At 38.0% G+C, this 15945-nt stretch overlaps 1 protein-coding gene across 7 annotated transcripts in view; it reads right to left on the bottom strand.

The window, feature by feature from the left end:
- LOC106062437 (uncharacterized) overlaps positions 1-9238 on the bottom strand; it is a 48527-nt gene extending 39289 nt beyond the window's left edge. Inside the window, exons 1-3 of one of the 7 annotated variants that reach the window (XM_056030135.1) lie at positions 9127-9238; positions 4036-4111; positions 2637-2753 (exon numbers count right to left, since the gene is read on the bottom strand). In XM_056030135.1, coding sequence (XP_055886110.1) covers positions 2637-2723 — 87 coding nt within the window. In that variant the 5' untranslated portion in view covers positions 2724-2753; positions 4036-4111; positions 9127-9238. Of the gene's footprint in view, positions 1-2636; positions 2754-4030; positions 4205-6741; positions 6853-9102 lie in introns of those variants that run through there. The other 6 variants (XM_056030131.1, XM_056030130.1, XM_056030136.1 and 3 more) reach the window with 6 other exon arrangements.
- Positions 9239-15945: the final 6707 nt, after the last annotated feature.

The raw sequence follows: 15945 nt of genomic DNA, 5'->3' as shown, positions 1-15945 counted from the left end.
GGGAGAAGCAATAGTATTTCAAAATATAAGGCTTGTAGGCCACTACATTTATAGATACATAACAGAGGCAGCATTTTGTTATTTAGTTCCCCTTTCAGACCTTGTGATCTATAGGGTAGATCATCTGTTTCTGTGGCCCAAGGTTAACGAGAGTGTCATGTGGCCAGCACAACGACCAACCGCCTTCACTTTTCCCCCAACTAATGTCAGGTACCCATTAGAGCTTGGTGGACTCTAAGGCAACTAAAGATCCCGCTATTATAAATCAAAGTCTTCACTAATATTCGAACCCGGGATCTCCAGTTCGGAAGCTAATCGCTATACCGCTCAACCACCGTTAATTGTTAATTTCTTCTTTAAAATGTATAGTAGTACAACAGATAAGGGGAACAGAAGAAAATAACAACTTGTAAAAACATGTTAAAATGTTAATGTTATTTTTCTTTCTTTTCAGAATAGCACTACCAGGAATGTTGAGTTAATGCCAGGTCTGAGTTAAATTACTTCCCCCTTTTATTGTCGGACCTTCAATGTGTCAATCATTGCGGGTTCCAAGAAAGGGCGATAACCAAAGTTTTTTTTTTCTTGCTGTCACAATTACATTGTTGTTCTTGCGAGATACCATTGTCTGTTACTGGGAAGTGCGTCTAGTATAAGATAACCGAGACGGTAAAAATACGTGGTCTTTTCATTCTGTAGGCACTTTGTAGGCATTTTAGTTAAAGTAGGCATGCTAGGCACAGTAAGCAATAAATGCACAATAGACACTCTAGACATAGCAGTCACTCTTTAAGCATTAAGCACTATGCAAACAGTAGGCCTTTAAAGTTCAGCAGCTCTCTTGGCAGTAAGCAATATCTGAACAATGGGCACTTTAGCCAAAATATTAGACAGTAGGCACTTTGGGCACAGTTGGCACTTTAGGAACAGTAGACACTCTACAGACCATATGTACTCTATGAAGATTAGGCGCTTTAGGCACTGTGGGCATCCTATATACAGTAGGCCATCAGTAGTTAACTTATACCCACTGGGCATTCTATGCACAGCTAGATATATGCTTCGAGAAAGGTATTGACTAAGATCAGACAGATTGTGCTTTTCAGTTGTCTCCCCTTGCGGTCTATTCGACAAAGCGATGGCTGTTATATTGACTAGTGACTAGGTCACTAGGATTTGTGCCGAATTCTAGAAAGTGGAGGCCCTGCGCAGGCTATTTTTTGTGTGTGCAGGCTTCTGCCTCCTACAAGTCTCATATTAATAGACTGCTTATAAATTTAATCTCATGAACGTTACTTTGGTGTATTTTATATGCATATTTTTTTTTAAATAGATTATAACACACACCCTTTTTAAAACGAGGCTAATTTATGTACAAACACGTGTATCGAATGTGAATATAGAATATAGTAGATCAAATTTTAGCCTGAAAAAAATTGTGTGATGAGAGCGTTAATAATTCCATTATTTATTGTTTTTAAACAAGAAAAATGTCTACGCGAAAGAACTCCACATTTACTGTCTATCTATGTATCTATCTACATATATATATATATATATATATATATATATATATATATATATATATATATATATATATATATATATATATATATATATATATTTATATCAATATTGTATAATTCATTTCCTTTTTTATCAAAATCAAACTAAATAATCAATTACCAATAATTAATTGACTAAGTATTTTGCTTTTTTAATTAATTCATATTTTGTTATGTACAATAAATAATTATGTAATGTTTCAACTTGATCCGAGAATGGGTGTGGGAGAAAAAAAACTTGTTTAAAATTTGTACTAGACAGACAGACAGAGTGAGTTTATATATGCTTTGTAAAAAGGTAGCAGCTCTCCAGCTGGTAAAAATTAAAGTAATTCTTCTTGACGTTAAATGAACGAATGTCTCCAAAGGTAAGACCAGTCAGTTATTCAAAAGTTTCGTGTAAATTCACGTAGGGCCTGATCAGAACTGGAACATTGTTTTAACTCTTTCTCTCCGTAATTATTTTCATCGTTTCTATAGTATTATTCGTTTTGTATTTCACTATCCTGTTATGATTTAACTTCAATAACTTTTTTGTTTTTTTTATCAGAAAATGTTATATTTAATATTGAAGTGTAGGAGAATGCATGCTCTTTTTCATCCATCCATCCATCCCAGTGGCGCTACAGCCCATGGAGGGCTCTGGCCTGCTTCAACACATCCTTCCACTCAGATCTCTCCTGGGCCTTTCGTCTCCACGCCCTAAACCCCAAGCTGATGCAGATCTGATTCCACATCATCAATCCATCGCATTCGGGGTCTGCCTTTGGGTCGCCTGCCTTTTGATTTTTGCCTGTATACAATTTTCGCTCCTCTGTTATCTGACATTCTTTCAAGGTGACCTGTCCAGTGTAGTCTGTTCTTTTTTTTTTATTCACTTTTGGTGGGTCTTCGTACAATGCTCTTTTTACCCAACACAAATTTAAAGTTTAATAAATCTAAAAATCAATTTAGTTTAATGGGGGTCAAATCAACGTTGACATCGTCAGTTAGGAGAGAAAGAGTTAAAGCCTGGGTCTGGCATTCTTGCACTCTAACCGTCTAACCAGCAGACATGAATGATGCACTTACCCTATGAAATTTATCCACAGGTCTGATCCCATCTGCTGACATTGTCCTTCGTTCAGCAGCCTGAGTGGTGGAGGCACTGGAGCCCATGGTAGAGAGCAGTCGATGCTGTTTGGTTGTCTTTGTATGAACAGAGAAACGTTTGCCAATAATTTTAATTAGTCTATACATGAATCAATCAATAAATTATTTAATCAAATACTCAATCAATTTACACACGAATCAGCCAATCAATCAATCAATCAACCAACCCAGCCCAACAAGTGATCTAACAATTTATACACTAACCAACAACCGATCAATCAACCATTCAATATATTCATTTACAAACAAATCAATCGATTAACAATAAAAATCAATCAATCAAAAAAAAATTACAAATTAATCCCATTGCAAACAATCTATCAATTCAAAAGCCTATCAATCGACCAACCAATTCACAAACAAATCAACAAAGGAGTAAATTCACCAATCAGGCAATCTATCAATCCACTTATCAATCCAGCAACTAAACTTAGTAGCATACAATCAAGTGTGTTTCATCTAATCAATGTTAACCAATGCATTGAACTAATAATAATACCATAAAGTAATAATGGGATATTTCAATTTTCAACGTCGTAGTCAATTTTTCGTTTCGTTTACGGTTTTTTGTTTTTGTTTTTGGTCATCATTATTTTGCGTTCTCTACCATTAGTAACTATGGTCTCCTTTATGACTCATCTCATGGAAATGAGATTAATGGCTGGGCATTAGCTGTGGTCGGAATGATATCGCCCAAACATCAGTCTCCCCCCCCCCCCTTTCCTCCCCACAGCTGATGTATTCAAAGAAGCCGATACAGAAGAGCGTCAACGCTGGCTCTGTCAGGGTGTAGCAATGAGTGCTGCAAACTGCCTAAGGGTCACCGGCTCCTGATTTTTCCTCGGGGTTGACTCCCGAAGACTTTTCCATGATGGGGTATAGCTTCAAGGCAATAGAGGTTTGAATTTTCCTTCTCCTAGGTGGGTAGCCAGCCATGGCTAACGAGCCCCTCTTGCCCGAAGCTTACTGGTTAAGGCCCCAGTTACCCGTATTTGCCTCTTCTCATGTTAGTGAGAAAAGTTAAGCCAGACTCAATATCTGAGCCACACGTGAAAGCCAGGATCTAGACCGGTTGTCGGATGCCATTAGGACGCATTTTATAAGTAGTGTGCTTTTATCCATTACCATTATGGTTTTCAATATTTGCATTATTCTGGACCATGATTTACTCAGAACAGCTAAGTTCTCATATTGAATACGTTTATACTCATACACAATAACCACTCTCTTTTAATCTACATAGATCATGAAGATAGAATATGTTTACATTTCGGTAGATATAAAGTATGTATACAAAACTACGTGGGACTTACCTTACCAAGAAGTAGATCTAAACAAACTGAGCCACTAAGTGTGTTGAGATAACATTTCTGTGTCTTGGTCCCAATTTAAACCTGGGTAGACAACAGAAGAAACAAATAAATTGAATGTGCATTCACTTTCAAAAGATTGTCATGTCGGCGTCAATGCTCTTTTCATTTGTATGTAAAAGTTCTCGGCCCTTTGGGTGCCAGGTAATTCACATTACACCTGGTCGGGTAGCATTTTGAAGAGGGGGGGGGGAATAAGGTATTGTTTAGGGAGGTGGTGAGGGGCGGGGGTGGATAAAGGGGGGGGGTGATTTATCCTCTGATTAAAGCGCTAGTTGAATCATATGGGTCGATGACGGCATTGAAAAGGGGGTGGGGGTGGTGGTGTCACGAAGAGAGACACTGAAGTTTGCGTTGCAGTGGGAAGTGGACAGAATTGAAGTTTGTTGGGTGTGTGTGTGTGTGTGTGTGCGCGCGGTGTGTCTGAGGAAGTAGCCCATTGTTTTATTGAGATATCGTTTTGTTTTCAAAGCTGATTAAGTGGATTTAGGCGGCGCGGTGGCCGAATGGTAAAACGCTTGGCTTCCTAACCGGAGGGTACCGGCTTCAAATCCTGGCGAAAACTGGGATTTTTTTAATTTCGGGATCTTTAGGGCGCCTCTATTCCACCCAGCTCTAATGGGTACCTGACATTAATTGGGGAAAAGTAAAGGCGGTTGTTCATTGTGCTGGCTACATGACACCCTCGTTAACAGTGGCCCACAGAAACAGATGACCTTTACATCATCTGACCGCAAGTTTCTAAAAGGAAACTTTTAAACTTGCTGGGTTTAAAATGGGGGGGGGGGGAGGGGGCGAGGGGAATCTTAGGAAGATTGAGACTATTTTTTATGTTCAACAAGCATTGCCTCTCTTGCATACTTTGAAGGGCGTTAACTAGCTGGCCATAATGTTGTTAGCCTATGTTTACAGTAAAACTGTGCAGGTGCTATGCAGATGTTATCATTCTTCTATATATAAAATATATGACAACAAAAACATTCATACTTCATAATTTATAATCAAGGGGAAACAATCTGATTGTGAAATTGTTAGTTTATCTTTAAGGATTACATTTTCTGACGCAATGATCTGGTTAGATACGATCCAGAAAAAAACAAGTAAAATATATTTCAAAAAAAAACTTCCGCATTGGTAAAAATAAAGTAAAAGAAAGTTTATATTAAACGTAATTGTATCAATTATTTTGAGACAATCATGTCGTAAATTTATAATAGAAATACTCTAAAAAATAGCCACATTATACAATTGTAGAAAAATTAGAGGTTGCCACATTGATTAGTGCAATTTCATTCTTTTGGGATGCTCAATGCGCTATGGTCCAATCTCTTGTGTGGACCAGTTCTGGAAAAGGTGGGTAGTCAGAAAAAAGTGGGTGTATGGGAAAAGGTTTCGGTGCCGGCTTTTCATAAGAAATTTCGTAAAAAAGTTGCTCGACTTGTACGGTAACACGGGTAACTACACCATGTTGGCTCTAGACCTAGATATAGTCTCCAGCCAAATTTACATTTAGTTATTTTTTACTTTGAAAAAATATAACGGTCAAACTAGAGTTTTCCCAGTGTGGCCAAAGAGCTAATAAATCTTTTCTCAACGATATACAACTGTTAGAGTCGTTTTTTGAGATCAGCTTCCAGGTTCCATGAAAGATGTAATGACACAACCATTGCAGAGATAGCATCAAATCATAAGATGAAGTTTATTTAAGAAAGGTGGAATAACAGGAATGCAGAAAACTGGTTAGCTTTAAATGCGTTTGAGTAAACCAGACAGTAGTGACTCATGTTTTGCATTCTAGGGTGATAAACAGGCAGACTTTGCTCAGTTTAGAGTCGGTCTCTGCACACTCGGCACGTACTTTGGAAGATTTGGAAGTAATTACGACTCGCGATGCCGCCACCGTCGAGAGGACGAGAAAATGAGATCACATTCTTGGAGAGTGTTACTTCTTGCACACTTATTTTGCAAGGTTTTGAGGTAGAGAGAAAGAGAGAGAGAGAGAGAGAGAGAGAAACAGAGACAGAGAGACAGAGACAAAGAGAGAGAGAGAGTTGGCTCTTGGCCGGAGTCTGGCTACTCCTTGTATGTGGACAAGAATACCATGAGATACACTCCTCGCTTCCTTTCAAGTGCTACAAGGGTTTAAATGTCAGCACAAAAAAAGGATGGCAAAGTCCTTGGTTCAACACAAGCACAAGGTTTGTTAAAGTTTCAAGAAACATTTTTAACGATCTAACAGACCAAGGAGAACTATTTGAAAGTGAAGAAACTACATCAATGATTACCTCAAAGAATACCTTCATAATTACCCCTATAACTACCTCAATAATTATCAAAATCAATACCACAATAATTTCCATAATAATTATCCCGCAATATACCTCAGTGATTATCTCAGTATTTGCTTCAATAGTTACCTCAATATTACCCTAATGATTTCATCAATAATTACTTAAATAATTAGCTCAATATTTACCTCAATTAAGCACCTCATTAGTTATCTAACTGATAATTTAAATTGTGTATACTGACATGTCTACAAAAGGTAATAGAGTCGCTGGTTTATCCAGTGAACAGAGTATCAAACTATCGGTCAAATACGTATTGCTGCTATTAACTTAAGTTGTTAACTCTTTTTCTCCGTAATTATTTACCACATTCTGGTGGAATCAACGCTGGTATCGTCAGTTAGGAGAGAAAGAGTTAATCCACTATAGTTTCCTCCGTACCCAACAGAACGTGCTATACAGAATGCACACCTTTAAGCAAATCATGTGTAGTAGCCAGTGGCACGACTGCATACTGTTGGGTGCACACACGATCTTATTAAAGGACTCATTAGTGGAACCATTTACTGCAGTACCACAAGGTTCGATTACATGCTTACTATCGTAGTTCGATCACATATATCGATTATCGGTTTCACTTGGGGGAGTTTGACTCTCTTACTATAGATAAGATATATTGGCTGGACGATCTCGTCTTGACGTTGTACGCTTGAAGCCCTGGAAGTTATCTGACGTAGGACGTAGGCTTCCCTGGGCTTAGAGATAAAACAAAATGGCACACACGTGGCTTAGGCTAGGAGAAGGGGGGAGGGAGACTCCTATATTTTATTTTGGAGCATGGGGGGGAGGAGCGTGGAAGGAAGTGTGTTATTGTCAATCCCCAGCAAGGACATTAAAGCCAATATTCTTGTCACTCTTAACAGTATTTCTTTTCCTTTAACAGAAGCGCCTCCCGGAAGAACTGTAAAGATCAAATCTCGCGCCATTTTGCCCTTACTGGCACAGATGAAAGTAGCTGACAGAAGATGGCTTCTGAAAGAGACAGCTGGACCGGTCTCATAAAGGTCTCGAAAAAAAGATTTTTAAGACCCAGAGAAAAGCCCCCTGCAGAGGACATGAGCAGACAACGTATTTTGTGGCAAAAAATGTAGGTCACAACTGGGTCTCCGTGGTCACGTGCAGTCTTGTGGAACTCGTCCTTAATCTTGGGACCAAAAAACAAAAGCTATTATTATTTGTATTGCTGTTCAAATATTTCTGTATGTTTCCTTCTCTAACGTCACAAATCTCTTGTAGAGACAGGCAAAAATTACTTTAGAAATATAATTATAATAATAATTATGATAATATCTTCGATACCAAAAGTAAGAATGAGTGCAGGGATTCACATGACTACGCAAACCCAGTTGCGACCAAAATATTTTCCCGCATCTCATGCAGACAAAGCTGTTGTCCCCTGTCGGTCTATTTAAGTTTTCTTTCCGTCTTCTGCGCCTGTCTTCAATAAAGGCTTTCCTTTGGGGTGTCTCAAATGTATGTCCCGCAGCCTTCGTGAGAGCTCTCTGTCTCTTTCAAAGGGCCATCTGCTGCCAGTTACTTTCCTCAATGCCAGTGAGGGCGAAACGGCGCATGATTTGAATCATTTGATCTTTATTGCGCTTACGGTAGACACCTCTGTTACGCCATCTTCTTTCAAAATATTACATGAACATGAAATTCCATGAACTATGTCGTCAACTGAACAATGATAAATTACTTCGCGCTAAAAGCAAAAGAGCGTAGAAATGTGACACTACAGTGCTGAAAATTGCACAAAACTTAGTATATGGTGGATTAGAATACCTCCCTTATGAATACTTTCCACTTTCGCGTTCTGTACATCGAAGGCACAAAAAACAACAACAACAACAACAAAACAATAACAACAAAATAAAAAACAACAACAACAACAACAAAACAATAACAACAACAACAAACAATAACAACAAAATAAAAAACAACAACAACAACAAAACAATAACAACAAAATAAAAAACAACAACAACAACAAAACAATAACAACAAAATAAAAAAAACAACAACAACAACAAAACAATAACAACAACAACAACAAAACAATAACAGGAACTAAGACAAAAAAAAACCAACAACAAAAAATAACTACAACAAAAACAACAAGAACAACAAATAAACCTTGCTATTTATATTTCTCCATGTATGAACATTTGTAATAAATCTTATATTATCTTATATAATACAGACGTTACTTCAAAAAGAAAGATGATTACGTCCTACATTATACGCATTGTGAGTAGGCTTCATATGTTTTTAATGAACTGCCTGGCTAACTAGAGAGTCATACCTGATGATTTAAACCTGTAAGCACATTCGTACCGCTAGCAGAAGTCCTAAGTTAAAACATCTGAAAAAGCACAGGTCTTTGTGCTGCCCACATATCACCCTTGTTACCTTTAGCTACTGAAAACAATGTAGAGGTTCTAGTTTCTTTAAGAGAGACCCTATTTTTACTTTTAAAAAATGGAGCTTTTAAAGGCCGCACACAGAGACACAAAATCTCTTAGCTCGTTTTTTTTTTGTCTCAAAATAATTTATCAACAATTACGTGGTAACAAATTAAAAGCACGAATTTAAAATATGAATTAATTTAAAAAATAAACAACGCTGAAACGATTTAAATACTTTAGAGCAATAATGGCAAATACTTACACGAGAATTACACTAGGCACTAACCTGTATCGTCCAATGATTGACTTATACTCCGATATCGAGAAGATCTGGATCGCGTGGTATTGTCTTACTCCACGTGATTCAAAAGTGTGTGTGTGTGTGTGTGTGTTGGATGTGTGCGCGCGCAAAAAGCACCTGGAGTGTAGCGGCCAGGAAGGATTAGATGCCAATACTAACGTAACAGACTTTGGCAGATAGCGCTCTTCCCCTTCTATGACGTCAGGACGAGAGTTCAGACATGCCAGAGGCTTGAATTTGTGTTGTGAGGACCTGGAAGGCCGTTCTTTGAATGTATCTATACAGATTAGTATCTTTCGATGATTCTAGATATTGTTCTATTTATTTCCATTTTATTCTATTCGAAGTGCCTGCATATCAAACTGTTAGCTCAAAATGCAATGAACTATGAATCATTCTTTTTTTTTCCAACTTTTTTTTTTCGAATTCCTTTCCGTTTTTTTTAAATTCTTGCCCTACTTCCCTCTTCCCTTTTTCTTTTTTCCCCAAAACTTTATTTAAATATGATTCACTAAAATTCACTATCTCTCTCTTCCTTTCTTCCTATCTCTTTTTCACTTTTTTCTCTTTCTTTCTCACATTCTTCATTTCTCCCTCTTGTTGCCTTTTTTCTCTCATTCTCAAGCTTTGTTTTTCTCTTTCTTACTCTCTCTTTTTCTCTTTGTACCCCTTGATTTCTTCTTCTTCGTCTCCTTCTTTTTACTCTCTCTCTCTCTCTGTCTCTCTCTCTCTCTCACGATTTCTCTCTTCTTACACTTTCTCTCGATTCTTTTTTTTTCTTTAAATTGATCTTTCAAGTATATTTTTTTTCTCTCTCTCCTGCAAATTTAATCAGCTCATCCGAGACCAGTCATCACAGAAGGCCTGAACACAGATCTGTGACGTGACAACTGACCACATGTTGCCACGTCACAGGTCTGTGTTCAGGCCTATATTATGACTGCTGGTCTCGGCTGATCCCAATTTGTATAGCATTCCCCTCTTTTTCATATTATACCCCCTTCTCTCCTCCTCTCTCATCTCTAACACCCCTCTTTTTCGCTCCATGTTCCGATTCTCTTCTTTCCATCGGCTTGTTCTTCTATGGAATGGTATTAATTAACCTTCGACAGTGTACCGGAACGACGGCGTGGCTGTTGTGTAACATTTCCCAAGCTCGTGGTCGATCAACCTGTAGGTCGTTGTTCCACTAGAATAATGACATGTTTCTTTAAACGTCGATGATAGCGCATAAGCTAGTTCGCAATATTCAGGGGCAACCACTCGTGTTGACTCGATGAAAGGACACCATTATACAAAGAAGTGATCCCCCTTTCTTAGATAACGCAAAAATCAATTTCTGGAGCACCGATCGATGTTGGCGTGACTGGCACCTGATACTGTACCCCTCTGGCTTCAGTCACGACCTAGTGACCCTTTTGTTGCCTTTATCATTGGTCAACTAATTGCATGGGTGGGAAAAAAAAAAAGGGCCCTGGGGTGGGGGGATTGTTTTATAATATTCCAAGAATAAATGAATAGAATTCCAAGATTTAAAATATTTTTGTCAACGGCCCATGATAGAAATGTTGGATTGGAAGACAGTTCAGGAAATAAATTGAGTTATCTGTACGCAGCATTGTTAGATTTTTGTATTCACCATTAGGTACGCAAGACATTGTATTGAGATCTTGAACGACCTTAACCTGTCCTTTATTTGATTTACAAAGAACAATAATTACTTATAAAGAAAGCCTCCCGGTGTATATCAAGTCAGTTCGTCTGTCTGTCTGTGTGGTTAACAATTTTGAGCACGTTATTTCTCCCACTTCCCATGATCAGATCAAGTTGAAAAACTTTGCACCATTGTTCATTGTCGATGAGAAGATATGAATCCATAAAAAAAATAATCAATTAGTTAATCAGTTAGTTGTAATTACTTAATTACTTCGATTAGATAAGCTTTGTTTTTAAAAAGTATTCCTTTCTTTTTCTATTGCTTGTCTTATATTTAATTTGTATAGGTTTTTAAAAAAAGTAATTTGTTATTCTTATCTTCTATAGGTTTAAAAAAAATATTTGTAAAAAAAATATTTAACCTTTATAAGTTTAAAAAAAGTGTTTTTTTTTTTGTAATTTAAATTGTACATGTTTTTAAACAGTATTTTCGGTATGTAACTTGTAAAATGAATTATCTTCTGTTGATGTAAGTTTATATACGCTAATGGTATGGTTCTAATAGCTCGGGATTCATTGACTAAGACGACATTCTAGAAACATAAATAGGACAGAAACAGATGAAGCGACTGTACTAGAAGGGGACACAAAATAAGAAGATGTAGATCTAGATAAGACTCTAGCGATCAGTTAGCATTACAACCTGTGGAAAACACAAGTAATTAACAAACAAAATATAAAGCATACTTCAAGAAAAGTTTATCTAAGGAAAAAGGGATCCACATCTTGCTTGTTGACAATAGTCTCATTTGCGCTTAGAGGGAAGAGCGCAGTTCAAAATATATACTGTAAGATGTATTTCTCTTGATTCGTGCTTTGTTAGGAACAATTGTGCAGTCTCAGTTTGATCCGAGAATGGTAAGTGGGAGTAATGGCGTGTTCAAAATGTGTACCAGTCAGACAGACAGAGTGAGTGACATTAGCTTTGTAAAGATATAAAGAGAGTCTTGAGTATTCTTTACTTTAGCAAGTTTACTCCCATTGATATCAAATCACAACTCTACAACCTCCTCCCCCCTCCCACCCCCTAAAAAAAATTCCCTCCATTTGGAACCTCAAACGTTGTTCCTGGTGTCTTGTTTTGTCTCGTTCTCTACTTGTACTGCGATCTTCGTTTTATATTCTTATATTTGGTTATAAAGGAATGTAATATTTGAGAGTCATTCCCCCGTTCTTTCTCCTTTTTACAAAGCTAATATCAAACAACTGTGTATCAGTTATTTCTGTCACAATCGTTGTCGGATCAAGAAACTTTGACCAATTATTCATTGGCATAGAAAAGATATGAATAAGAAAACAACAATTAATTAACCAATTAATTGATTAAATTATTAACAAATTGTAGTCTACTAGTGTCCTTAAACATTAAATGGAGATTTCATAACCTTCACAGGTGAATTACAATGAGTAGAGACCATCAAAATATTGATAGAGTTTAGATAAATATAAATGTGTATACATAATAATAAAAGGTCTACAGTTGTTTGCATATTGTTGAATTATTTTATTTAAGAGAAAAGACATGAATAAGAAAACAACAACAAATTAACCAATTAGTCGATTAAAGTATTAATAAATTAATTAAACTTATTATTCTGTTTGATACCAACAAGGGAAAGTAATCTTCAGTATTCAAAGATACAGATAAATACGTAGGGTTTCGTCCCATTAGATAATTGAACAAGTAATTTCTCCCACACCTATTCTCGAATCAAGTTGAAACTTTCACGAGCAAAGCTACTCTGCCTCATCGTGGAGCTCGTGTGGAAACGACCATTAGAGGAAGTGGTTAGGTTAAATGGGTAGCCAAACAAAACGTCCCGTGAGGGTGACCACGGGTAGACGAGAGTCCACCCATTGCACGGTGCGGAGTTGTAAAAAGTCCCCACAAACCTGTCACACATCCATGCGGTGTTCCTCAAGGGACTGTTGCATAAATGGCGAGTCCCCCACGGTTAGCTTGGTATAACGAAGGAAAATGGCGGAGGCTTCCGGTGTCCTCAGCCTTCGGCCATGTACAGCCAAGCATGCGTCCGGGGCCAAAAGCATTGGAAACAGCAATGCTTTACATAGGCATTGTCTCGGGTCTCTCTCGGGTCTCTCTCAAACAGAACTGTGTTCACACAGGTTTTTCTTTTTTAACTGTTTTGCGTCCAAACAGGTTTTTTTTCAAATTTAGAGCTCGAAGAGTCTTCGGCTCAGCCCTTGGACGATCAACAAGTTGAGACTTTAAACAATTAGCTATGGTATCTAGCAAAACAAGAATCTATTACAAAATTAACCAACTAGTCAATTAATTATTGGTAATTAATTATTTTGTTTGATATGGAATAAAGGAGAGACAGATAGACAGACAAACTGAGTTGATATAAGCTTTGTAAAAAGACATTATTAGTTTCATATGTGCATATGCACCATTAAAAGCTTACTTTATTTTAAATAAAATAATTCAACAATATGCAAACAACTGTAGACCTTTTTTTTTAAAAGAATAAACATTGATATAAATCTAAACTCATTAGCTCTTTTTAGTACCATGCAGAATCCTAAGAATTTAATTTAACATTTTTCCGCAAGTTGTCGCTTAAGGCATAAGGATTTCTTTTCACCGTCTGCGTCTGTCATTGGCAGCGGTTCGTAGTATGGTCTCTAAAGTGTATTCAGCTGTCTCGTTCTGAGGCCGCATGGTAACAGGTGCATTCCTCCATATCTCTAAGGCAAGCTGGCACCCAATCCGCCCATTAAAGCGTTTCCGTGGGGCACCTCTGTTACGTCGACCACATTTTACCAAAAAAGACTGCCTTTGGCATACGTTCGTCTCTCATGCGGGATACTTGCACTGCTCAGCGCAACTGTCGGACCATAAGAAGTCTCCTTAAACTGTCCATACCTGCGTTCGCAAGCGGTGGCTCTCTCAACCCCCCTATATGGATCCGAGACATGGGTACTATACAGAAAGCAACTAAGACTACTTGAGCGCTTTCACCAAAGATACTTGGCAAGACCGCACTATAAACAGTGTTGTGTATAAGATATAGACCTAGATGTAACTACAATATTATTGATTAAATTTACATTTAAAGAAAATACATCTACACACCGTATGCTTAGTAACGCGCCACAAAGTTACTCAGTGTAAACACGGCCGGCATTAGGTAATTGGAGGCCGCTTGCGAAGTGAATAGTGAGGCCATAGGTGAAGTGAATAGTGAGGCCATAGATGAAGTGAATAGTGAGGCCATAGGTGAAGTGAATAGTGAGGCCATAGGTGAAGGGAACAGTGAGGCCATATATGAAGTGAATATTGAGGCCATAGGTGAAGTAAATAGTGAGGCCATATATGAAGTGAACAGTGAGGCCATAGGTGAAGTGAATAGTGAGGCCATATATGAAGTGAACAGTGAGGCCATATATGAAGTGAACAGTGAGGCCATAGGTGAAGTGAACAGTGAGCTATAGGTGAAGTGAACAGTGAGGACATAGGTGAAGTGAATAGTGAGGCCATAGGTGAAGTGAATAGTGAGGCCATAGGGGAAGTGAATAGTGAGGCCATAGGTGAAGTGAATAGTGAGGCCATAGGGGAAGTGAATATTGAGGCCATAGGTGATGTGAATAGTGAGGCCATAGGTGAAGTGAATAGTGAGGCCATAGGTGAAGTGAATAGTGAGGCCATAGGGGAAGTGAATAGTGAGGCCATAGGGGAAGTGAATAGGGTGGCATCAAATAAAATAGATTTTAAAAAAAGCATTAAAAAAAACAGCAGTGACTTATAAACCATCTTGTAGGCTAACATATCTAAATATATATCTGTTTCTAAATCAACAAAAAAGTTACACTCATAAAGAGTCCATGGCACGACTGTGCTTCACGGACAATGCATGATCACCAGACTAGAAATAACATTTGAACATTTTGCCAAATGGAAGAAGCAATGGTCTAAAATTTGTAGTCTGACAAGTAGATCTGAACTTGGTAAACATTCGCGAGCAAACCACCAATAATGGTGGTAAGCGTGGTCGAGAGGCCAAGTGCGCTTGAACTTGGCTTGGCTTGGCTACCTAGAAGGGGGCTCGAGGTTCGACACCGGACTCGGGCAGAATTGTGCTTACTGAGCGCCTAAAGGCAGCACGGAAAACCAACTCCTAGATACCCCCCCCCCCCCATGAGAAATGAGATTGGACCAAAAGCGCTCTTAGCTATAAGCATGAAAGTAGCGCTATATAAAAGCTATAATATATATAATACTAAATATTCAGAGCTAGGCTAGAAGACGAGCTTTGCTAGGTTTGAGATTGGATATATGTTTCGCAATTTTTTCTCTCCATAACTTCTTTGAATCCTGTGCGAGGCCTCCACTAATCGGAGGCCCGAGGTTGCGGCCTAGTATGCCTTTGCCTAAGGCCGGCACTGGTATAAAGTGGGCAAGGCTTCATTGTAGGCCCAATGTAATAGGCGCTATGACAGAAAACAGAAAGGGCTGTGGTGGTCAAAGACAGTTTCTAGGAAGAATGCTTTAGTTTAAAGAAGTGTATATTTTTTTAGTTTGTGGAGAGTTACCTTGCAACACGCACTGCCGAAAATTCGGAGCTGTGTTTACTTATTCCGAGCATGCTAGAAGCGTACATTTCTTATTTACATTTTGGCTAGCCATAAAAATGTGAAAAAAAACCCCAGAAAAAAACAAACAAACTTAGAAGTTCATGACTCTTAGAAATTTAGATATATTTTATCTCTTTTTTTATGCTCCTTTCTTGCTGTGTAATACTAATATGATAATGTCCTGTAACTTTCCTTCTACCGTTGTACATTATATATTGTTTTTATTGGCCGCCTCTGGGAGCTTGAATGAGTTAAAAGCCTTGGTATTAGACATGGTCGGAACATTGTCGCCCACACAGCAGTCCCCCACCCTTCTCGTTACGCCGCTGAGTAGGAGCCCATTTGATATCTAATTCCAACATTAGAATGAAGTCCGTGTCTTCTGTGTATGTAACGAGTCAATTTGGAGTCCTGGCAATAACTGCCGAACAATTCTTTATCGCTATTCTATTTATAAACAAATTACGTCAATGATACAGTTATTACTGT

This window comes from Biomphalaria glabrata, chromosome 5, assembly GCF_947242115.1.
Source record: "Biomphalaria glabrata chromosome 5, xgBioGlab47.1, whole genome shotgun sequence".
NCBI lineage: Eukaryota > Metazoa > Mollusca > Gastropoda > Planorbidae > Biomphalaria > Biomphalaria glabrata.
The sequence above is the reverse complement of the archived record's forward strand: the minus strand, read 5'-3'. Positions and strand labels throughout refer to the sequence as shown.